The sequence below is a fragment of the Anabrus simplex genome, chromosome 2, assembly GCF_040414725.1.
Source record: "Anabrus simplex isolate iqAnaSimp1 chromosome 2, ASM4041472v1, whole genome shotgun sequence".
Taxonomy (NCBI): domain Eukaryota; kingdom Metazoa; phylum Arthropoda; class Insecta; order Orthoptera; family Tettigoniidae; genus Anabrus; species Anabrus simplex.
Genome location: NC_090266.1, coordinates 642,922,058 through 642,948,319, shown reverse-complemented (window position 1 = coordinate 642,948,319; position 26,262 = coordinate 642,922,058). Strand labels below are relative to the sequence as shown.

Here is a 26,262-nt window from a genome sequence, read left to right as displayed (position 1 = left end):
ATGGAGGAGGATAGGTTACCTAGGAGAATAATGGACTCTGATATGGAGGGTAAGAGAAGTAGAGGGAGACCAAGACGACGATGGTTAGACTCGGTTTCTAACGATTTAAAGATAAGAGGTATAGAACTAAATGAGGCCACAACACTAGTTGCAAATCGAGGATTGTGGCGACGTTTAGTAAATTCTCAGAGGCTTGCAGACTGAACGCTGAAAGGCATAACAGTCTATAATGATAATGTATGTATGTATGTATGTATGTATGTATGTATGTATGTATGTATGTATGTATGTATGGTCGGGATTCACGGTTCTGCTTCAAAACACCAGTTTCTTCCACTGCGTCTGCGACTCTGCTTTGTAATTTTTATGTGTATATGCGTTGTACGATCCCTGCACAAAATTTTTTGTTTGCCTGAATACACGTAAATTTGGTGTTGGTAATGATCTTGGTCGTTAGTGCGTCTGAAGTGTTAGATCTTTATTTCTGACTTCGACTGTATCACCAAACAGTTTTTTGGCACTCCTCCCAAGGCACTAAACTGTCACTAGGCATTCAGAATGGAGTCAGAATTGCTCCTTCCTAACACTAATCTAGTATTCAAATCAATCACTACTGATCTGCATTCAGGGCAGTCGACCAGACTGCAGATTCCCTATCTCTGTTTTCCTAGCCTTTTATTAAATGATTTCAAAGAAATTGGAAATTTATTGAACATTTCCCTAGGTAAGTTATTCCAATCCTCCCTAGCTAAGTTATTCCAATCCCTAACTCCCCTTCTTATAACTGAATATTTGCCCCAATTTGTCCTCTTGAATTCCAACTTTATCTTCATATTGTGATCTTTCCTACTTTTAAAGATACCACCCAAACTTAGTCTAATAATGTCATTCCACACCATCTCTCCACTGAAAGCTCGGAACATACCACTTAATGTAAAAGTTTCAAACAAATTTATTAAAAAACCACCATTCCAATACTTTACACAGCACATAGGGGTGAAACGCAGGCGACCAAGAATGAGTTAGCTGGAAAATTTATAATGTCCAATAACGGACTATTAAATTCGTATTACAATCATGTTCTTGAGCCAGAACATACGTTGCACCTTACATATATAATGTAATGGGAGGTCCTCGGATTGCCTATTACTGTTTCAGTCCGAATAGAAGACAGATTTTTACGTTTATATTTTTATGTTAAAATGTCCTTATTAAAGTTTGTATCATTTTGCACTTATACTGGCTTGTGGAGCAAGTGTCTCAACATGCTTTCCAGCTGAGCTCAAGGTCCTGTATAAACCAAAATTTACGAGTTTTGATTATTTTCCTTTTCCCTCTCCAACTTCCTCGTGATTAATGATGGGCAGAATTGAATATAATGCATTCAAGAACTTTTGAGAATCGATACTTACTATCAAAACCATATTTTCGAGTTCAACACAACCTTAGAAAGTCAATGTAGGGCTAATTTATGTGCTAAAAGATTTCCATAGACTTACTACAAACAGTATACTGATGACCAAATTACAATGGAAAATAAAAAAAGAAGGGATTTTGCAATCATGAAGGACACTATTTTACTGGATGGGCTTTCTTTAGACTAGAGAATTAAAAACTACTTGTGATCAATTGTTGTTTGGTTTGGCGTTATTTAATAGATATCTTTTTATGAGTTTAGCTGATCAAAGTTAGTGACCTGAAAGAAGTTTCTCCAGTAAAACAATGCAAAGTATCGAGGTTTTAACTCGTGAAATTAATGTATGAACTGGCCGTGTGGTCTAGCTTGCCTGCCTCTCACCCAGAGGCCCCGGGTTTGATTCACGACCAGGTCAGGCATTTCTACCTCGATAGAAGGGCTGTTCTAGATCCAATCAGCCTATGTGATTACAATTAATCGTGGAGCTATATAACGGTGAGATGGTGACCTGGGTCTAGAGAGCCAGGAATAGTGGGTGAGAGGATCTGTCACACTGACCATGTGACACCTCGCAATATGTAGGCCTTCGGGCTGAGCAGCAGTCGTTAGTTAGGCCAAGGCCCATTACGGCTGTAGTTTGGTTTGGTTTCATTTAGTAATGCTTGAAGATTATAATTACACATATTTCATTACTGTGACATTTAGCCAAATTGTTTATGGTTTTATTTAATTCCTGGATTTTCTGTTTTCCAGTATTTTCTTTTTCTCCCAGTGGTCGTTCCAAAAACGGAGGATCGAGGTTCCACTGTAATCACCTTAGTCTCTATGAATAATCAGGATTAGAAAGAGAGCCAATATCGAGCAAGAAGACAGCAGAACATTGCCATGTACATATAATTCAACAGAACAGGCAAGCATAAGGAACAGTTAGAAAAACACCATCACAATCACATACTCAGTTGATGAACAATACTTGTAATACTTTTATATGTAATTGTCGTTCTTTTCAACCTTGAGGAACAAATCATTCCATGCCTTTTCTTTTCCCTTTAGGATTATACTATCTGTCTTTTTACATTAGATAACACAACAATACAGTATTTAGAAAGTACACTGACAAATATTTATTTCACCAGGAAAGTAAAATTACAGCCAAGAACACATTTTTTCCATCATTCATTATAATTTTCTTCCGTGCATAGTCTAATCCACAGTCTCGTCCAATCACCAAGAACTTTTCATTTGAAATTGACCCTGTCATTCTGCGCAAACAAGAGTATAGGTAAAAGGTGACAAATGGATAATATTCTGCTCAGCACTGTTCCAAGGAGCAAACTGATGTGAATGCCACACCCTGCTGACTTGATCGTTAATAGAAAGGGCATCAACGGCACGTTAGTTAACGAGCTTATTATAATGTTTTATGACTTGCGATATCCATTAACGCCGCATTACAATCTTAACAGGGAACTAATGTACTGTTAGCAGAATTTGAACAGTGGTTGATTGAAATTAACCTTAGAGGGGTAAAGAGAGGAGCATGCAGAGGCAAAATGACTTCAGGTTTGCCGCTTAAAGACTAAATCATTATGGCAAGGAAGTAGATAAGTACATACAGTAGAACCCCTATTTAGCGTTTCTCAAGTGACCAGAATTTTTTAACCTTAAATGGGGGTTAACCTTAAATTGAGGTTTCAGTAGAAAGCAAACTTATTTGCCTGTATTGACAAATTGCATCAACACTCATTATTTACACAATGACAACAATAAAACAAAGACATACCTACCCTACACACTATACTGTAATTACAGCTACTTCTGCAGCACTAATACAGTAGTCAATGATAGTAGATTCCCAGCACACTACAAAATTATAACACCCACAATGTATTTACACAATGACAACAATATATTGAGCTACTTTGCCTGTACACAGTACATATTTACACAACTGTCAGAATCTCATTTTTTAAATAATCAAAGATGGTAGTCTGCTTTTTAGCACTGTTGAATTTTACGCTCAAAACGTCTATTTCCAATTGGTTTAGTCCATCTATAACAGAGCTGTCAACTAATGGGCACATTTTCGTTTCTCTCCACTTCCCGAATCATGTCCACTTTATCTGCGAATCACAGAGTTTTTCTTTTCGCTGCCATAGTCAACTTCACTAAAAAGACAAACTAGAGCAAACTGACATAGAATTGGATAATCCACACGATACACAACAGACGAACTGGCGCCAACTTGCGTAAACTGACACTATACTCTAATGCTGCTATAGATGTACGAACTCGAATAGTGCTTAGCCGCGTACTGCGTTCGTGCAAGCAAGGCATGACGAGTGTTTGAATATTCGGCCGTGGTCGGCTAAGTTCGAGCGCCTTCGTGCGTGTAGCGAAGAATCGATACGGAAGATGATCGATCACTAGGGTTGAGAGTATGAATAGTGATAGAGGAGAAACTAACGCGGCCCAAATTTGCCTGTAACAACGGATGAATCAGTGAAAGGGTTCTTCTTGTAACCGAAGGATATTGCATACATTAATACAGGAATTTTCGAAGGGCATAACATATTGTCATTACTTCTACAATACTGCACCGGCTGCGGTCAGATGTGTATCAGAGTCGGACATTTCACTTTAGTGCCACGCATCTGCACTCTAAATTCCTCTTATGCCTTGAATCACCCTTAGCAAGCTTATGCTGTCTTTTTCATACGTTCTTAATGTCCTATAACCATAACGAATAGAAATAAATACTTGCGAATTTTATAATTTCCTAACGCTAAATGCGGGTTTTGCCGTAATGTTAATTATGTTAAATTGAATATAAAATTGCATTGTTCTTAAGGCGTAATTTATGGGACTTTAAATTTTCCCCGTTAAATACAGGTTTACGTTAAATCAAGGTCACATAAAATCGGGGTTATACTGTATTTCAGTTAAGAAAAATTTTCATTGCCAATATACCATGCTTTAAACTCGACGAAGATCATACACCAACTTCACTGCAGTAGTAATGCTTGCAATCAATTGGATTATTTAGTAATCTTATAATTACAGAATGAATATTACCACAGAAGAAGCAGCCTGTGATATATTTACTGGATACAATCAAATGGCAATTACAGAAAAATATGCAGACATCAGACCCCAAGCATGTTCATTTCACATTACCGGACAAACACATGACAATTTCAGCCTATTTTGGGCCTGCCAAAAGACTGCTTCCCAGCTGGTTGGCCTGCAGTGTTTTCTGAAAGTAATTTTTAGTTTTCTAAATACGTCTGATTAAGACTATAGACTGTTACTGAAATTGTGATACAACAATAAACTGCCCAGGAGTTTACAGATGGATACTGAAACCAAAAGTTTTGACAGTTATATCTATTTCAGATCAACCAAACTTGTAAGATGCAAGTAAAAACTCCTCAGACAATTCGCACCTTGGGAAAAAGAGGACCACAAATGCAAAAAATATACTTCTGAGATAACTGCAATGTAAGATTCAGAAAGGCCTAGTCAAGTTTTTATTATATATTTATGTATGTACACATTTATATCTTTTTATGTTTTTAATATATATTTTACATTCCTACATTGTAATTACTTCAGAAGTATTATTTTTGGACTTGTGGCCCTTTTCTTCCCAGGGTACAAATTTACTGAGGAAATAATTGTAGTAGCCATTTAGTGAACACAAACGTACCATATAATCCAAATTCTCCTCTTCTGCAAGAATACCATTTTCATTTTCCATGATGACTACTCTCGTACCCTCTCGAAGTGGCTGAAGCATTGGAACAGGTAGATCATGACTACCAGGGCCAAGTATTCTGAAAGGACTAGAGAAAATCAAATTATATACTTGACTGACCAATTTTGAGGTCATTTTCTTTACAAAAAATATTTTTCCATATGTCTCAAAATGATCATAAAGAAACGTTTCATGCAATATAAACTCATACATATTTACACTCGCATAACAATCATTCCAATGAACACCTAATGGAACCTACCTGTAAGTACGCGGGCTCTTAAAAGATGCAAAATAAATTTAGAATCCACTGACCTACCTATCCACCTATGTATCTCCATATATAAAATAACAGATTTGTCTGTAAATTGTTCACAATTAAACAGTGTGGTATTTCTTTATCAGTTGTATCCACTGCAAGAAGTAAATGCAATTTTTAATTTTCTGTCATATCCGTCAGCATGTACGCATGTAACGTTAAAATGGCTGAACAGAATATAATGAAAATCGCTATGACAATTCTGGGAATAAGGAACTATAATCTAGGCTATAAATAATTTTTTACACACTGGGTGAAATTATACTTTAGGGATAGGCCTAAAATTTAATTCTCTGTTATTAGTGGTAATATAGATAAGCACTAAATAAGAAAAGTTATAGAGAATACTAAGTCCGATCAGTTTTGCCATGAAAATTTTTACCATACTGGTTATGATATCAGAGATTTTAATGAATTTAGACTTTGGTTGGTTAGTCCTTATCAACACCGAGCATTGCTAATATGGAAATATTGTTCAAATAGTTGTTAACTGGTGATGGTGGTGGTATTTGTTGCAATTGTCTCCAGGTGAAAAACCGTATTGACAAGGAAAATTGTGAAGATGCTTAGCAAAATGAGGAAAAGAAAAAACCCATGAAGAAACAATTGCTTGAAGAGTAAGTCAAGAGAAAGTCATGAATAGAGGAAGGAGGACTCCCTTTGCAGTGGATGCAAGATCACAGAGACGGAAGAAAACTAAATGTGAAGGAAAGACCATAAAATTGATGAAAAACAACAATATATTGACCATTGTTTGTTGTGATGTGCTTTTGTCTCCTTTGCTGTGATTCATGTGCATTAGATGGCATTATTGCTGCATGTAGCGTGAGCTAAGGGAGTTACCTACTTGAGTAGAATAGCCTGCCTGAATACTGGCAGGAAGTAGCTGGGGAACTAGACAGCTTCTTGTTTTTAGCATGCCATTTCTGGGGTTCATACATGAACTGGCTCCTGGAATGTGACACACTGGTTCATCATAGAATTCCAAGTATTTGCTCCCTTCTATGAGGCACTGACAGGAATGGGCAATATCATCTTCAATGGAAAATGGCAGAGCAGTGTTCACCATTGTTTGTGGCCGGGTCATTCCAGCTTTGGAACTTGGCACTGTTACATCACCAATGTAGTAGGCCTACTGTTCGTGAAAAATGAGAAACGCTACTGTTTTTCATTTAATGTAACACTTCATATGATAGCATTGTTTTATCTGCAACATTGCAGCCTGTTAATATTGTATTCTGACAATAACACCAACGTAATTAAAATGGCATATGTCCAACTCAGTTTAATGTGCCTGTGTCTGTTACAGAATCATGGGAAAATGGATGGGTGGACTTTAATGAAACCTGGTATATCAGTTTAGATTAAGGTCAAGTAGTATCTTAGCCATAAGTTCTTCAAAGAAGTTCAACAGCAGAGGTTCCTCCAGAAGGGGCCTAAAGCATAAAACTGCATGCCTCTCACATAAGGTTGGTTTTACATGAAAACAACTTGTGGCAAATTTTTGTTCTACATCTTCTTCAGGTACAGTGAAAAATAAGGGAAACATCACTGGGAGTCATGTGAAAGTCTAAGTCCAAGAGCCAGTAAATAACTCTATAGACTGTAGAGAGAGTCGTTAGGGAGATAGTTCTAGTAAAGTTTTATAGGTTTTGTACATCTGTCAGTACTCATGAAATATTAACCTGACACTCCTGTTGCTTTTACGCCAGAAGGAAGAGATCAAATCAAGATCAGCAATACTATACAAAAATATAAAACTGCAATGCAGGTCTCTCACCGCTGGGTTCTGTGGTTCAAATCCCGGTCACTCCATGTGAGATTTGTGCTGGACAAAGTGGAGGTGGGATAGGTTTTTCTCCGGGTACTCCGTTTTTCCCAGTCATATTTCATTCCAGCAACACTCTCCAATATCATTTCATTTGTCATTCATTAATCATTGCCCCAGAGGAATGCGACAGGCTTCGAAGCCGGCACAATTTCTATCCTCGCCGCTAGATTGGGGTTTCATTCATTCCATTCCCGACCCAGTCGAATGACTGGAAACAGGCTGTGGATTTTCATTTTCATGAAACTGCAAAGGGCCACAGCGAGCAGGGAAGCAAGTATGTTGCGACAAGCAGCTGACAGAAAGAAGGATGACCACTTACATGACTTAGAATCTGGCAAACAATATGATGCATGGACAAAAATGTAATCATGCACACAAGTAATTGTCCTGTGGATGGGTACTACAGCTAGTATTAAAAAAAAAGCTTTATGACTCATTTATGTTAAACTGTAGCAAAACAGATGTTTCAGGGAACAATATAATCCACGTACATTAATAGTCTTCACTGCCAAAAGAAACACAATATATATTTTCTTTTACACTGATAAACCAGGGGCCTGTTCCACAAACGAACTTTGCAACTTTTCAACTTTGCACTTTTCACTTTTCAAATTTTGCAAAGTGCAAAGTCTTTCTGTTCCACCATGGTCTAGGTTGTACTTTTCAATTTTTTCGCAAAGTGAAAAGTCTCTGCGAATGAGTGATCCGATCGAGTTTATTCCATGAGCAAACTGTATAGGCCTAATACTCTACGATGTTAATGCTTTACTTTTCGGGGCGAATTTGACGGTATAATTGTCGTACCACTTAAATTTTTATCATGGGAAAAAAGGTTATTACAAGTAGCTGGCTGTGCTGGAAGTTGTCAAGGAGAAACGTGACATCCTTTTTCGACAACTTTAAAGATAACCTCTCAAATTATGACACATCAATATTAACGAGAGTAGGCTGCCGTCAACACATTCACACACAGAAGGAAATTCACCCTTCATTAGAAATGCCGTCACTATATTGAGTGGATTATCAGGCCAACGTACTGTTAAGAAATATTACATTTACTATAACATCTACGACTTTGGTAACAGTTCGCAAATAATTGATTTTGATGTCCCATGCATTGGGGTTACACCGTGCAGCTGGGCACCATTTACTAACCAATGTAAGCATATAAGAATTTGTTCTTTTCCGGAAAGGGATTGACTTCTTTTTGTTACACGTTTCAATAAATGTCCGATCATTCAAGAATATAGTGAGCCCGTGTTGGGGTAATACGAAATCACTCGCGAAAGTCCGTTGAAGTGAGGTTATGAAAATTAATCTCGTCTTTGTACGTTCTCTTATTGGATTCTTCATCACTGTCCTCACTTGATGCTAATAAAAGCTCACGTCGTAACGTGTTTATATCACTAAACCAAATTCTACGCCGAGAAACTAATGTACATACTTGTTAATTAACATATGAAAAGGGAATCATCTCTTTGCAAGATTTATGAAAACTTTTCACTTCATTTCTTTGCACTTTGCATTTCTGTACCAATGCAGGAACATAACAGGCTTGAAATGTGAAAAGATTCCTAACTTTTCACTTTTCACTTTGCAAGCTAAATCTGAAAAGTGATGGTGGAACAAAATCTGAACTGAAAAGTGCAAAGTGCAAAGTGAAAAGTTGCAAAGTTCGTTCGTGGAATAGGCCCCAGTATTTCAGCTCATATTATGTTAATTTTTCAATTTCCTATCCTCTCATCTCACTCCTCTGAAGCACACACGGCATTTGTTCAATTCAACCTTTCAAAAAGAGCACGTTTCGGTACAAAATTCTATGAAGTCTGCTGCTCTGACACTAGCTATTGCTGGAAGTTTCGTATATATGTTGGTAAAGAACCTCAATATGTAGATGGGACAGGTAATGCCAGAAGACTACTGTGTAGTGAGGAAATTCTACTTGAATTGTGTGACGAATTGCTAGGATCATGCAGGACTATTTATATGGACAATTCGTATAGTTCACCTACTCTTTTCAGGGACCTGATAATGAAAAACACCAATGCCATTTGAACTGTACGTCCAAACCGGAAATTCATGCCACCCCATTTTGCAGCAACGAACCTCAAGAAAGGAGAAATGACTTTTGCCTCTGCAAATGGCATCCTTGCCACAAAATGGGTGGATGAAGAGAATGTACATCTTCTATCAACAGTGCATGAAAGACCAGATTTTGTGGAAACTAGAAACAAAAGGGGCAAACTTGTTCTGAAACCTAACATGGTTGTGGACTACAATTCTGGAATGCGGTGGTGTTGATTCACATGATCAACGCCTTGCATCATTTGCATTTACCAGGTGTGAAAATAGAAAACAATGGAAAACAATCTTCAGGGCTGCCGACAAGTGGGGGTCAAACCCACTATCTCCTGGATGCAAGCTCACAGATGCGCGCCCTTAATCTCGGGTGAATATGAACTATTAAAATCCAAGATAAATTTTGTGTGTTAAGGTTTCCCAAACTGGAAGATTTAATAATCTCAGGAATAGAACCAGCTTTTGGGTGGTTAGGCCGTGTGCATTATGCAGAGTTTCGTCCAGACGTGCCATTTGGACTCATCAGCTGGAATGGCACGCCCCTCCAGGACTCTGCTTAGCAGTGGCAGACCAAACTGTGTGGCCCCGCCGTGTTAGCAAATCAAGTTTGCTAACCTGCTAAAGGAGAAATGACTTCTCTGTTTAAAAAATGCTCCCCCATTGGAGATACAAATTCAAAAAAGGCTTTCACGGCCGCAGATCTAAAAATCACAGGAATAGAACCAGCTTTTGGGTGGTTAGGCCGTGTGCATTATGCAGAGTTTCGGAGAAGTCATTTCTCCTTTAGCAGGTTAGCAAACTTGATTTGCTAACACGGCGGGGCCACACAGTTTGGTCTGCCACTGCTAAGCAGAGTCCTGGAGGGGCGTGCCATTCCAGCTGATGAGTCCAAATGGCACGTCTGGACGAAACTCTGCATAATGCACACGGCCTAACCACCCAAAAGCTGGTTCTATTCCTGTGATTTTTAGATCTGCGGCCGTGAAAGCCTTTTTTGAATTTGGAAGATTTAATGTTTGTTTCTGATGTTCAAAAGTTATCAACACTTCTACCTCTTCCCATCAACTTAAGGCGTTGGCCAATGAAAAATTTTGTACATTAATTTATCTACCAATCAAAATTTTCTGATATTTATTAAATTAACCAATAAGAATTGGGGGTGTGTCAGGGACTTGGCCCAGAGTTTTCTGGAACTTTCCCCTCTGCTATAAAAGCTGAGGGCTGGTGAGCCATGTTGTCTTAGTGATCGCTCCAGTCTAGGGTGTGTTCGTAATAATGTAACTTTTATTTTCTCAAATGTAAATTTCAAACAAGTCAAAAGAACTTAACCGAAATCAGGGAATAAAGAGTGTGGAACAATCTTGTATTCCCTCTCAACTTGATATTGAGGTGACTATGATTTTGTAACCTTTAAAACCTATCTAGTAATTTCTGTAACTTAAACACTTTTCTCCATCTAGTCACCTCCGTGCCAGCCCCGTGATGTAGGGGTATCTTGCCTGTCTCTTACGCGGAGGCCCCGGGTTCGATTCCCGACCAGGTCAGGGATTTTTACCGGGACCTGAGGGCCGGTTCGAGGTCCATTCAGCCTACGTGATTAGAATAGAGGAGGTATTTGAGGGTGAGATAGCAGCCCTGGTGTAGAAAGCAGGAAATAATGGCTGAGAGGATTCGTCGTGCTAACCACACGACACCTCGTAATCTGCAGGCCTTCGGATTGGGCAGCGGTTGCTTGGTCAAAAGAAATTCACCGAAATTAGGGAATAAAGAGTGTGGAACTATATTGTATTCCCTCTCAACTTGATACTGAGGTGACTATTGAGCCCTTCAAGTGCTGTAGTGCCAGATGTGTGTGTGTGTGCGGGGGAGGGGGGCAGTCACCTCCGTAGTATAGGCTTAGCCTCTGTAATGTTGGGCCACAAGTAAAAATAGGATTTTATTCATGTAAATTTCAAGGAGTGCAAGTGTTCGCCTCCTTACCATTTTGGTTTTCGGCCAGTAACTTTAACCTTTTGCTTTTTACCAAAGGCCACGTAGAATGCGTACTTGTTACCCCTGTTAAACTCTATTTCATTCATTTCATGCTAGGGATATCAGACTGTTGAGCTCTTAAGACAGTAAATACTGTTTAATTTTGTTAAATGTAGGTTGTGCCTTTGAAAGGCCTGGAAAAAGTAAATTTGTAGAGCAAAGATGCATTTGTAGAGCAAAGATGCTCTTTCTATTGGTGTGAAAGAAATTGGGAGATCCACCTCCGTGACTGTTGGTTGAAAGGAGCAGTAGCGCTCATGTAAAATTTGTAATTGGGAGCTTCAAGCTCAGCCTTAAAATTATTACCTGATTATTCTAGATTGCCTTTCGAGCTCACGAGCTAAATTTGTACCTGATTTTGTTATCTTATTGGCAAAGCATAAAATTTGAAAGGAAAAACAAAAGATAAGGAAGAAATATAGCTCCAATTTTAAAGTTTTAAATTAATCTCCTGATTTTTCTATATCCACCCATTCAAGCCCGCACCTTCTTTCACCTCTGCGTTCCACAGAATCCCCGGAATAAGTGGTAGCAGAGCGTGGTTCAATGGGTCTGGATAAAGCCTCTTTTGATGGCACCTCATAGAATTCAAAACCAAACTCCAAAATTTTTTTTTCAGTTGATGGAACTTTCCAAATTTTGTCAGCTTTTCTATCCCTATGTCGTGTTCTTGAGAAGTCCTTGCACCTGGATACTTGCACAAGGAGGAATTAATTTATGAACTTCTAATTAGGAAGATCCAGTCTGGTGGCACCGTTGCGGCAGATATTGCCAAACTCTTAGGTTAACACAGTTTTTAGATTCAATTATGTTTTGTATTAACCCCTGTTTCACTGAATTTTATTGCAATGAGTTGTTTTTTGCTCCACATGATGATGTAATATTGTATATTGTGCTAATTTCATTTCCGTCTAGGCTCTCTTTTGCTTTTCATTTGTTCCTTCATTATGTTTTTTGGCATTTTTTAGCTTGTATTATGTAAATTATAACAACCCCCTCCCTTTTCACTGAAGATGGCTCAAACGAGACAAAACATGTTTGAATTTGATTTCTCCATCTAATGATGGAATATATGATGTATTGAATTAGGAGGATAGACTCAATTTTTCACCTTTGTAAAGTGAAAACAGTCAATACGGAATGATTCTAATATCTTGTAATGTCTAATAGGGTTATTCAATTGTTGTCCGGGGTCACTAGTGCTAAAGGTGACCATGTTCCAACCATAAACTTGACTACCTTAAGATGACTCTACTAGGTCTGAGGGTAGGAAGTCGGCAGTTACTCAACAAACGTCTGCTCCTTCGGAACGAGTGTCTGATCATTTAAATCAACTTACACCTTTCTTTACCAGTAATACAGTAACTGAAACCTCTCAACCTTCAATGCTATCACCTATTATTTCGCCTGGTTTTAGCAGCTTTCCCCACCCCTCAGACATGTTGCTGAAGGAAATACCAAAATTCTCGGTAAACTCTACTAATGATGCGATTTCTTTTTCAAGACTCCTTAACTGAATTTCAAGATCATGCTTAGGTGTTCGCTCTCTCTCTTGCAAATTCTCCAAATAATTTACCCCTATTCTGTAGGCAGTCTCTCAGACAAAATTGTGAAAGCAATAGCTGATAGATCTGCCATAGAAAACTTCCATGCCCATCTCTTTGCTAACTTCATTCCAGCTAGAGCAATGTCATCTCTAATACAGAAGTACTAATTCCGAGTACAAATGTTGGACAAGAATTTGGCCAATTTCATCCAAGACATAAAATTTTATATGAGGGTATTCGCTTTCCATTTTCCTGAAGATCAAATTGTGCAAACCATTGTCGAAGGAATTTCTGCATCTTATAGGCCGTACTTATGTTTTCCCTCCAGACCTCAAACCTTCTCTGAACTTGAGGCAATGGCAGTGTCAGCAGAGGTAGTGAGGTACGCTGACACTTTACGAGTCGCCAGGGAGCCCCCTCAGTCACCTCACAGTTCTCGGCCACCACCTCGCCGAACCTTCCCCACACGGAATTGTTATGCGTGCGGATCAGTAAAACATCTTCGCAATAAGTGTCCCTTTGTAAAAACTAGTGGAACTAGGAATGGAGCAGACCCGTTACAGGGTTTTTCTCCCACTTGGTCAAAAATTGTCCTTCAGCTAACAGCAAACCTTCCTGTTCAACTTCTGGTGCTGCCTCCACGAACTTAGGCGGTAGGAAGTGACTAGCACTGTCGGCTGAGTCACAATGTTCAATTTCCCGAGGCTCAGCCCATGTTAAATCAGGCACCAAATCTTTCAAAGAAGAAACCTCTTCTAATTTGTCTTTTGAAGGCCAAGGGAATGCCTTAGAATTGCGCCTGAGACCCCAGGATTCATGCCATTTCTTAAAATTGAGGTAAATAATGAACCTGTCACTGCACTATTAGATTCAGGAAGTGCTAACTCCATTATTTCCGAGGAGTGGTACTCTAAATTGAAACCCTGCTGAAAATTTTCAGACTATTGTTTGTCTTCTATTAAATGCATTTTGGCAAATTCTCCACCTTTAGAAATTTTAGGATTCATTTTTGCTACAATCAGCATTTTAAAATCCACATGGAAAATTAAGTTGTTTGTTGCTAAACAGTTGTCTTGCCCTGCAATGTTGGGGGCCAATTTTATGTTGCATTCTGGTCTTGTGCTCGATCTTCAGTGCAAGTCACACACATTCAAATTTAACAGTAACATAAATATTCCTCTTTTAAAATGTAACTCTGCTTCATATTCATCTGCTGTATATCGTCTACCCAGAGTGAGATGATGTTAGATATTAGGCATCTACCCGAGGACCAGGCTGAGAGTATTCGAAGGCCGTGTCAGTCTTTTCCCGATTTATTTTCAGAAACCCTTGGTGCCACTGACGTGATTGAGTATTACATTGAGGTAACAGATTCAATTCAGGTAAGATTTCCTCCATATAGGCTATGAAAATGAAAATGAAAATGAAGGTCCTTAAGGAGATCATCGATCAAATGTTAAAGGATGGCATTATTCGACCTTCAAAGTCAGCGTATTCATAACCCATTTTTCTTGTACCGAAACCCCAAGGTGGTTTCAAGCCTGTCACTGATTATAGGGTTTTAAACCCTAAGGTCGTATTGCAGTCCGTGCCCATTCATGATCTTCCTTCTTCATGGATTCGTAAGGCATGGATTCGTAAGGCTAAGTTCTGCACCATCTTAGATCTTAATCAAGTGAATAATCAGATTCCTTAGGCAGAAGAATCCAAACATACGACTGCTTTTGCTACTGACTGGAATTTTTATGAATACAACTGCACGTCTTTCGGGCTCCCGATGAGCGTGGCTGTACTTACCAGACTGCTGGATAGAGTCTTCTCCGACATCAAATTTGAATATCTGTATCATTATCTTGACAATGTCGTCGTGTTTGCTGAAACCTTTGAAGAACACTTAGATCATCTTAGGGAAGTTCTAAATCGCCTTAGTAAGGCTGGGTTGACAATTAAGTTATCCAAGGTAGCTTTTGCTAAGCCTTCTATGTCATTCTTAGGGCATGCTGTGCCACCCGATTGTGTTTCTATGGATCATTCTAGAACACAGGCTATTCGTAACTTCAAGCCGCCTAATGACGTCAAAGGAACGGTGAATTTCTACAGGAGATTTATTCCAAACTTTGCTAATAGGGCAGCGAACCTACGCGCCTAGGACCTATTGGCTCAAGAAACCAAGTACTCCATCTATGAGTTGGAAGGACTTGCAGTCCTGTTTGCCTTGAAAAATTTCTGCCTCTATCTGGAGCATGTTAAATCTGAGTTAGAAACTGACAATCAGGCTTTAAGTTGGGATTTAGCTAGACCTCATCGTACTGGATGTATCGCCCGGTGGGCTATCCATATTTCAGCTTTTCAATTTGGCGTGCGACACATTAGAGGATCAGAGAATGTGGTCGCAGATGGGTTAAGCCGTATATTTTCTTGTGATATCGAGTCCATTGAACAGGAGTACAATTCTTCTTCTTACATTTCCGAACCTTTTTCTGTTAATGCCATTTTGACTGATGCCCCTATGTCGTGATATCGAAAAATATCAACGGGAAGATCCAGTGCTGGCTCTTAAAATGGAAACCCATTCTTCTGGGGAACATGCTGTGGAATGGGGCTCTGCCCTTTGAGGCATGATCAGAAGATGAAGATAGTAGTCCCAGCTGTTCTTGTGCCCATGATCTTCAAATATTGTCACGAGACCCTATTAGCGGGGCATTTAGGCATCTTCAAGACCGGAGAAAATTACAAAAATGTTCATCTGGAGGAGTATGAACGGCGAAATCAGGAAAATGGTTGAAGCTGGTAAATCTTGCATGGTTAGTAAGCCCACCTTGTCCACTAAGCTAGGACTGGGAAGTTTGGGCTGGGAAGACTTGGGAGAAAGGAGACAAGCTGCTCGATTAAGTGGTATGTTCCGAGCTGTCAGTGGAGAGATGGCGTGGGAGGACATCAGTAGACGAATAAGTTTGAGTGTTGTCTTTAAAAAGTAGGAAAGATCACAATATGAAGATAAAGTTGGAATTCAAGAGGACAAATTGGGGAAAATATTCGTTTATAGGAAGGGGAGTTAGGGATTGGAATAACTTACCAAGGGAAATGTTCAATAATTTTCCAATTTCTTTGTGATCATTTAAGAAAAGGCTAGGAAAACAACAGATAGGGAATCTGCCAATTGGGCGACTGCCCTAAATGCAGATCAGTTGTGATTGATTGATTGATTGAAGTAAAACCCGTATGAAATCTTTGTTTTTCAGCGTAGGCTGCTAAGTCATGGCAGTGAGAAAATAGTTATATTTCTTTCCTTAACACCATAGAATTAGTAAATTTGTAAGCTAGTTTGTGAAGAGAAGGCCTTCTGCTCCGCTTAAATACATCTAGCGTATTACCGTTTATTGTTCCACCTGTGTAAAAATCTTCCCCTCTAACATGATTTGCTTTTCTTCTGTTGCCCGTCTGCCAATACCTTTCCCCCGCCTCCAAAACCGAGCCTGCAATTCACATACTCGTCCTCGATGACGCCCGCCTTATTTGCACCACCATACTCAAATATAAAGAAACTCTCTCACCATAAAAACAGTCACTGTCGCCCAGAAAATTATTGTTTCAGTGCCCAAATTGCCATCTGTGGCAGAGATACAACAACTGGTGAGTGATGTTAGCACGGGATAAGGGCCCACCCAGCTCTGGCCCAGTTTCCCTCATGACGGCGAACTTCAGCACCATCTTTACAGGCAAGCCACAACCTCCTACTTTATCACAAGGCAGTGCTTCACTATCTGGTCCGTGGCGACCATCACCATGGCTACCCCTCTCAAGGTAGCAGGAAAGATTTAGGGTACTTGGGGAAGGGGGTCCGGGGGACCCCACCCGGGTATCGGCAATGGCGGCCGCTCTTGCCGTCAAACTTAGACTGTACCTTTCAGACTTCTACGGCTCCATGAATTCTTCAAGACTTATTTACAGCATAACAACTTACAAATGCACTCTCCATGAAGAAATTTTCTGACTGCAAACTTCAACTTCAAATTTAAAAAAAAAGTAAAGTTTCAAACCTGTGTATGGACTTTAGGGCGTGGATACCTGTACTGGAGGTACACCGGCCCCGTGCATTTAAATCGAGTGCCTTGTAGAAGGCCATCCAGATCAGGAAATCTGAAACTCATTTTGGAAATAGTATGAACATTTCTCAACAGATATCGCTACTATCAACTTATGTCGCGCCCTCTGATGTGAAGCTGAACTATTAAAATCCAAGATAAATTCTGTGTGTTAATGTTTCCCAAACTGAAATATTTAATGTTTGTTTTTCATGTTCAAAAATTATCAACACTTCTATCTCTTCCCACCAACTTACGGCGTTGGCCAATGAAATATTTTGTACATTAATTTATCTAGCAATCAAAATATTCTGATATTTATTAAATTAACCAATAAGAACTGGGGATGTGTTAGGGCCTTGGCCCAGAGTTTTCTGGAACTTTCCTCTCTGCTATAAAAACGAGGGCTGGCGAGCCATGTTGTCTTAGTGATCGCTCCAGTCTAGGGTGTATTCGTAATGGAGGTCCACCAGCTCAAGTTAATGGCAGATTCCGATTAACACGTGATACTCTTTCAAAGCTAGCTTGAGGGGAAGATTTCAAATCTTTAATAACGTAACTTTCATTTTCTCAAATTTAAATTTCACCTTTAAATGTCAATTTCAAACAAGTCAAAAGAACTTAACTAAAATAAGGGAATAAAGAGTGTGGAACAATCTTGTATTCCCTCTCAACTTGATATTGAGGTAACTATGATTTTGTAACCTTTAAAATCTATCGAGTAATTTCTGTAACTTAAACATTTTTCTCCATCTAGTCACCTATGTAGTATAGGCTTAGCCTCTGTAATGTCGGGTCATAAGCCCAAATAGGGTTTTATGTATTTCATGTAAATTTCAAGGAGTGAAAGTATTCACCTCCTTACAATTTTGGTTTTTGGCCAGTATCTTTAACCTTTTGTTTTTACGGAAAGTCCATGTAGAATGGGTACTTGTTACCCTTGTTAAACTCTATTTCATTCATTTCATGTTAAGGATGTCAGACTGTTGAGCAGTTAAGACAATGAATACTGTTTAATATTGTTAAATGTAGGTTGTGCCTTAGATACGCCTGGAAAGTGTAAATTTGTAGAGCAAAGATATTCTTCCTATTGGTGATAAAGAAACTGGGAGATCCACCTCCACGACTGTTGATTGGAAGGAGCAGTATACCTCATGTAAAATTTGTAATTGAGAGCTTCAAGCTCAGCCTGTAAAATTGTTATCCAATTATTCTAGATTGCCTTTCGAGCTCACGAGCTAAATTTGTACCTGATATTGTTATTTTATGGGCAAAGTATGAAATTTGAAAAGAAAGGCAGAAATATAGCTCCAATTTTAAACATACATACATAATCATTATAGACTGTTATGCCTTTCAGCGTTCAGTCTGCAACCCTCTGAGAATTTACTAAACGTCGCCACAATCCTCGATTTGCAACTAGTGTTAGAGCCTCATTTAGTTCTATACCTCTTATCTTTAAATCGTTAGAAACCGAGTCTAACCATCGTCGTCTTGGTCTCCCTCTACTTCTCTTACCCTCCATAACAGAGTCCATTATTCTTCTAGGTAACCTATCCTCCTCCATTCGCCTCACATGACCCCAAGACCAAAGCCGGTATATGCGTACAGCTTCATCCATCGAGTTCATTCCTAAATTAGCCTTTATCTCCTCATTCCGAGTACCCTCCTGCCATTGTTCCCACCTGTTTGTACCAGCAATCATTCTTGCTACTTTCATGTCTGTTACTTCTAACTTATGAATAAGATATCCTGAGTCCACCCAGCTTTCGCTCCCGTAAAGCAAAGTTGGTCTGAAAACAGACCGATGTAAAGATAGTTTCGTCTGGGAGCTGACTTCCTTCTTACAGAATACTGCTGATCGCAACTGCGAGCTCACTGTATTAGATTTACAACACCTTGATTCAATCTCACTTACTATATTACCATCCTGGGAAAACTCACAACCTAAATACTTGAAATTGTCGACCTGTTCTAGCTTTGTATCACCAATCTGACATTCAATTCTGTTGAATTTCTTACCTACTGACATCAATTTAGTCTTCGAGAGGCTAATTTTCATACCATACTCATTGCACCTATTTTCAAGTTCCAAGATGTTAGACTGCAGGCTTTCGGCACAGTCTGCCATTAAGACCAAGTCGTCAGCATAGGCCAAACTGCTTACTCCCTGCCATTTTATACCTTTCAGCACATGATCCATGTAAACTACAAACAGCAAAGGTGAAAGATTACAGCCTTGTCTAACTCCTGTAAGTACCCTGAACCAAGAACTCATTCTACCATCAATTCTCACTGAAGCCCAATTGTCAACAGAAATGCCTTTGATTGATTTTAATAATCTACCTTTAATTCCATAGTCCCCCAGTATAGCGAACATCTTTTCCCTCCGTACCCTGTCATATGCTTTCACTAGATCTACGAAACATAAACACAACTGCCTATTCCTCTCGTAGCATTTTTCAGTTACCTGGTGCATACTGAAAATCTGATCCTGACAGCCTCTCTGTGGTCTGAAACCACACTGGTTTTCATCCAACTTCCTCTCAACGACTGATCGCACCCTCCCTTCCAAGATGCCAGTGAATACTTTGCCTGGTATACTAATCAATGAGATACCTCGATAGTTGTTGCAATCCTTCCTGTTCCCTTGCTTATAGATAGGTGCAATTACTGCTTTTGTCCAATCTGAAGGTACCTTACCAACACTCCACGCTAATTTTACTAGTCTATGAAGCCATTTCATCCCTGCCTTCCCACTATACTTCACCATTTCAGGTCTAATTTCATCTATTCCTGCTGCTTTATGGCAATGGAGTTTATTTACTATCCTTTCCACTTCCTCAAGCATAATTTCACCAACATCATTTTCCTCCTCCCCATGAGCTTGGCTGTTTGCAACACCACCATGGTGATTTCCTTTTACATTGAGAAGATGTTCAAAATATTCCCTCCACCTCTCCAGTGATTCCCTGGGATCTATTATGAGTTCACCTGAATTACTGAAAACACTGATCATTTCCTTTATCCCTCCCTTCCTAAGATTCTTTATTACTGTCCAGAAAGGTTTCCCTGCTGCTTGAACTAGCCTTTCCAGGTTATTACGAAATTACCAATTTTAAATTAATCTTCTGATTTTTTTCTATCAACCCATTCATGCCTGCACCTTCTTTCACCTCTTTGAACAACAATATTTCCGTAATAATTTTTATTATTGCTCTTGTTCATATGGTTAACATTTCTGAGCGGTTAGAGCAAGTACACTATTGCCATGGTATGCAACCTTCCGGTCCCCTCTTCACTTGTCACGTGACAGACAGCCGTCTGTATCAGAGCAAGTAACACCAGCTTCCTAGAGCAACTAAGAAATGAAGTCTATCGTAGGAGACTTTTGTGTGTGCCCATTAGGAAGGCAGGCAATGACAATGAAATGGTTTACGATTCTTGGGCAATATTTAATTCAAAATTAAGGCATTTAGAAACTAATTGCAAATGAAATTACATTCATAACTTTATTCATCTGACTTCTATGTTGTTTAATTTAAAGGGTGACATTTATGCTACTGCATCTATTGAGATTAAAATGCTTCCATCAGAAAACACTATTTCCAGCTGAGCAGCCTACCTTAAATAGAGAACAGCAAAGGGTTAATAAGCTTTGGTTTTTGTCTATTGTTGCTGTGTAAACATTACAAACATGTTAAAACACAGCAGGAAATTATGCTTCATGACCGTGTGTTGCAAAGCTGTTGCACACTGGACTTAAATGGATGCACCCCTAAATGATTTAACATGGGCAGTTGTTCATTAAAACTGTACCTCTGATGTACTGTCAACTGCAGCTACCACCACCACCACCACCACCACCACCACCAGTATGTGCCATCATATCCTTTCATGTTAGCAAAATTTTACACATGTGGAAATGGAGGCACTTCCGTGTATGTGGGGCTTGCCCTTTCTCCATCTACCACCCCTAAATTGTACATGTACAATTTAAGGAAAATAAATAATAATAATAATAATAATAATAATAATAATAATAATAATAATAATAATAATAATAATAATAGGCGGAGGGCATTATTTGTAGGAAAATATGAAATATTCTAGCTCAATAAATCTGTACTTGGCAGACTACCATCCTATCAGAATAATTTCTTTGTTTACAGTAGCCATTTATGCACAATTAAACCAATGAGGTTCCATCCACAAACATCCAAACTGGTTGAAATATATTTATTTTATGCCTTTGTATGTGGCGAAGTTAGGGCTCACGGCCCTCTCTTACACTTAACCACTACATACAGTACATAATCACATAATTTGGAAAAATAACATTAACAGTCCATAGGAACTACATACATTTATGGAGTAATATTATAACAGATTATAATTGTTATTCAGATCTGTATTTTCAGTATGTGTTAACAAAGCTGCTCATGAATTCACAAATAAGCTCTAGTTATTTTACAAGCTTGAAATTACTTCTATGCATCATTTGTGATATATAGAGTCAGGAGTTATAATTTCATTGAAGCATATTTCATCAATCAGCAACACAATAGGTTTTATGGAGGCGTAGAATTATATCCTTTAAACCCTGAGTGACATGGAACATTTGAGTGACACTTTACCAAATGGATAGAGGTGATTCAGGTCTGAGAACTAAGAAAATCCAACGATCTCTTTAAAAATACATTATTACAACAGTTTAGCTCAGATTATTTTCAAGCATTTACAGTAAAGATCCAAAAAGAATGTCAAAGACATTCGTTGAGTTTATATATATTACCTTAGTCAACTAATAGGGAAGAGACATCTGATAATTTTTTGTGGAATGAAAGCTATGGTCTTTTATTTTTGTTCCAACTAGGATAATTTTTGCCTTGGAAACTCTGAGCAGAAGAATTGGAAACAATAATTCAAAGATTCGTACAGCATAAATCCCAGGTTACCGGGCGAGTTGGCCGTGAGCGTAGAGGCGCGCGGCTGTGAGCTTGCATCCGGGAGATAGTAGGTTCGAATCCCACTATCGGCAGCCCTGAAAATGGTTTTCCGTGGTTTCCCATTTTCACACCAGGCAAATGCTGGGGCTGTACCTTAATTAAGGCCACGGCCGCTTCCTTCCAACTCCTAGGCCTTTCCTCTCCCATCGTCGCCATAAGACCTATCTGTGTCGGTGCGACGTAAAGCCCATAGCAAAAAAAAAAAAATCCCAGGTTGAAGAGAAAATTAGTTTATGAGAGAGAGGGTGTACAATTTGGCATGTTTCAAATTCCACTGCTCGGTCTTGGGGACCACCCAATCTTATTCTTGTGATATGCATCCCTCTCACTTCGCTGAGTACAGTGTAGTGTAGTGTTCTTATCATATGATTTATTAATTACTTCACTTTTATTCAAACTGTCATGGCATGCTTCCACGTCATGCAATATTGTATCACAAGGTGACAGAAATTCAATTAATTAAGAGCCGTAAGAGGTTTCAGGGCATTGAAAGGACTACAGGGATCCCCACCAGATCATGTCAACATGCATATAAGTGGAAAGATTGATTTATATTATCAATCTCATAAAGAAACATTGTGCAGTGACACATACATCTGCTAGAATCCAGCAGAAATTAAATCTGTATGTTCAAACTCTATAGAAAATGATGAAGGGGAAGAAAAAAAGAAAAAGAAAAACACATCAATAATTTGGGCTGATTTATGCATAGAAGGAAGGCAGAGATATATCAGCTTCTTTTTTTCTTCTTTTACAATATACTGCACCAAAATATAGGTCTTATGGTGACGATGGGATAGGAGGGGGCTAGGAGTGGGAAGTAAGTGACCGTGGCCTTAATTAAGGTACAGCACCGGAATTTGCTTGGTATGAAAATGGGAAACCACTGAAAACCACAGCCACTTGCTTGGTCAATGATATACCATTTCCATCCCGACAACTTTACAAGCTACTGTAGAAAACAATGAAGCTAGGCCTACAGGGATCACTAACATGCTTGGAGGTCAGCAGCATGTAAAGAGAAAGAGGTCTATACAATACATGGGCATCACACACACACACACACTGTGCTTGTGGTTAAGTTGGAAGTTGATAAGTCTAGGTTTGATGCAGCCTATCATATCACCATATTCAGTGCTCACATTATTTCTATATAACTACTCCATACCACATCCATTCTAATTTGTGTCATAATATATCTTTATTTCACCCAACATTCTTGCCCTCAACAATTCCCTTCAGAGCCAACTAAACAAGCCTTGGATGTCACAAGATATGTCCTATCTATCTCGCCTTCTGGTCAATTTTCACCATAATGTTCTCCTCGTACCAACTTCATCCAGTATTGCCCTAAATGCAGATCAGTATTGATTGATTGATTGATTGATTGATGATCTGATCTACCCATGTCAATAAGAGCATCCTTCCCTAACACCATATTTCAACAGTTTCTATTTTTTTTTTCTCTCTGTGTAAGTTACTGTCCATGTTTCATAGGGACGAGATAAATGGTTACACTTTTCAGTACCACGTCCCAGTGTTTCCATCACACTGTAGTTTCAGGATAAAAAGTAATATAATACAAGTAGCATATCAACTTTTGGGAGGAACAGTCACTATACCCCCTGCCTCTTGAAGCCCCAAACTGCACCTTATTAAGTAAATAAATAATAAATAACTGTACTATATCTCCATCCCTCTTCCTTCAATCCCACCGTTCTTTTCACCATATGGTCGCTTACCTTATCTATTCCAAGAAATGTTTGCAGTAACACATTTGTACTTCCAGAACTGATAATTCAAAACCTTAATTTATAAATTATGCAGTGATAGCTTGGTAGCTCTCTGCATTCCTAGATGTACAAGAATCTGTAGCAAAACAGATACTGGAAACTGACATTATAAATGTTGATGACTGAGTATCATTCACTGTTCATATTTTGCCCTAGTATATAGAGATGCGAAAATAGTCCTCCTACCATGGAAAGCGTAAATGGGTTTTTTTTTGCTAGGGGCTTTACGTCGCACCGACACAGATAGGTCTTATGGCGACGATTAAATGGGGTTTAATCCAGTACAGAGGACTATAAAATCTTCATGTTCTGCCAAAGAAAATGGCTAGAAATCTGAGGTAAACAACTGGAGAAGTACAGTTGGCTTGTCCAGCTTCTTTTCCTGTACATCACTAATTTGCTTTTGTACTAATAAAAATTATAACTGTTGCTTTGCAGTCCCACAGATTGCAGTCAATGATGAAGATTCAGGTGGGACAAGTAAATGAGATGGCACTTGTGATGCTTCTCAGGACCAGATATTTGAGTACCGTGAACATGAAAATATTTGACAGAAATTCCACATTTTCAATACTTTAAAATATGTATTTGCCTATTAAAATACAACTGGATTATAGCGGAATATGTTTCATCCCTTCTTTTGTGACACCTTCAGCCACTTAATGGGTGAATATAATTAAAAAACGCACAAGAGATACATCAAATTAAAATCACATACCGGTAATACAGTTTGATGTTCAGTCCTATCACAAGTATTTTGTAATGTTACGAGTATTTTCCATTAAATTCTTTAGAAGCAAAGTCTTGATAGCAGTAAACAGTCAAAAGACCCCTTATGGGGTAATGAAGTAAATACAATTTTACAATTTGAAGTAGTTAAGAAAACTGTATCCTTAAATAATTATATAATTGATAATATAATTTCTAAGATATATATATATATATGCTGATTGCAGCTGATTTTGTAAAATAGTTTGTAGTAAAAAAATCCTGCGTTTAGTATTGAAGCTGAAAGGCTGTTTGTAAAATTGGAACAATTTCAAATGAATACAGCAGGAAGTTCCTACGATGACGCTGTAAAATTAGCAAGAGTAGAACACAGGGGGAACTCCTCTCAAAATAATTCTTTGTACAATATTCTTGAAGTAAGAGAGTGAATTAGGGGCTGACTGGCCGAGGTGGTAAAGGCATGCTCGGTTCGCCCGGAAGGACGTCGGTTCGAATCCATGTCAGGAAGTCATAAAATTTAAGATATGAGATTTCCATTTCCGGAGGTGCACATGGCCCTGAGGTTCACTCAGCCTACACCAAAAATGAGTACCAGGTTAATTCCTGGGGGCAAAGGTGGCCGGGCGTAGAGCTGACCACTCTACCCCATCAAGGGCCGAGGTTGCGGATAGTGGAAGCCTTTACCTTACATCCCTTCAAGGGCCTTCATGGCGTGTGCGGAGATGACTTTGCTTTTAAGAGAGTGAATTATTATTATTTTCATTATTATGCTGACGAAAGATGTTAGGCAGATTGATGATGTGTGTAGAAAAAGGAGTCTAAAAAAAGACAGCTGATTGCTGTATAGATAAGTAATGTTGTAAGGTGATATATGAGTACTCACTCCCCCACTGGATGCCCTTAGTGACCGGTGTGCTGGCAGGCTTGTGTAGGACTAGAAACAGCTGTTATGCAGAGGTGAGCACAATGGGTTTGGTGTGACGATGGATAGGGGTAAGGGGAAAGAGGCTGAAGCGAGAGTAGGATGAAGCATGTGTGAACGTTGTGATGGTATTCATTGGCGGTAGATATTTTTGCAATTACGTCAAAAAGAATGTTAGTTTTATCTATTAATTCAATGAGACTGTCATTTGGAATATTTTTCAGCTCACTGCGAATGTAGATGTTTTCGTATGCATTCAATACAGTGCCTTTATTATTCACACGTAAAAAAAAAAAAAAAAAAAAAAAAAAAAGTGTCTTGTCTTGCTAACAAAGGCAAGTTCCGGAGCTGGAATGACTCTACCACAGACAGAGATTAACACTGTTCTGCTGTTTTCCATTAAGTGTGCACGCTCCCCATTCCTATCAGCGCCTCATAGCAGGGAACGAATAGCTGGAATACTATGATGGACCAACGTGTAGAATACCAGTAATTATCAGAACATGTATGAACCACAGAAATGGCATGCTAAAAGAGAAAGTTATCTAACTTCCCTACTACTTCCCGCCAAAATTTGGGCAGGCTCTTCTAGTGGGCATGCAGTAGTAATGCCATCTCTTGGAGATGAGTGGTAGCAGAAGAAACAAAGCACATCATAACAAACAATAGTCAATGTAATGGTATTGTTAATAAATTATATGGGCTTTCAATATTGTAGATTTTCTTCCAATTTTGTGATGTTA

The 26,262-nt window shown here is 38.9% G+C and overlaps 1 protein-coding gene across 1 annotated transcript in view; it reads right to left on the bottom strand.

Moving 5' to 3' along the window:
- The window catches only part of HUWE1 (HECT, UBA and WWE domain containing E3 ubiquitin protein ligase 1), a 1,366,532-nt gene that overhangs the window by 320,205 nt on the left and 1,020,065 nt on the right, over window positions 1-26,262 (bottom strand). Inside the window, exon 40 of the mRNA XM_068226019.1 lies at window positions 5,127-5,262. Within this exon, the coding sequence (XP_068082120.1) occupies window positions 5,127-5,262 (136 nt within the window). The remainder of the gene's footprint in view (window positions 1-5,126; window positions 5,263-26,262) is intronic.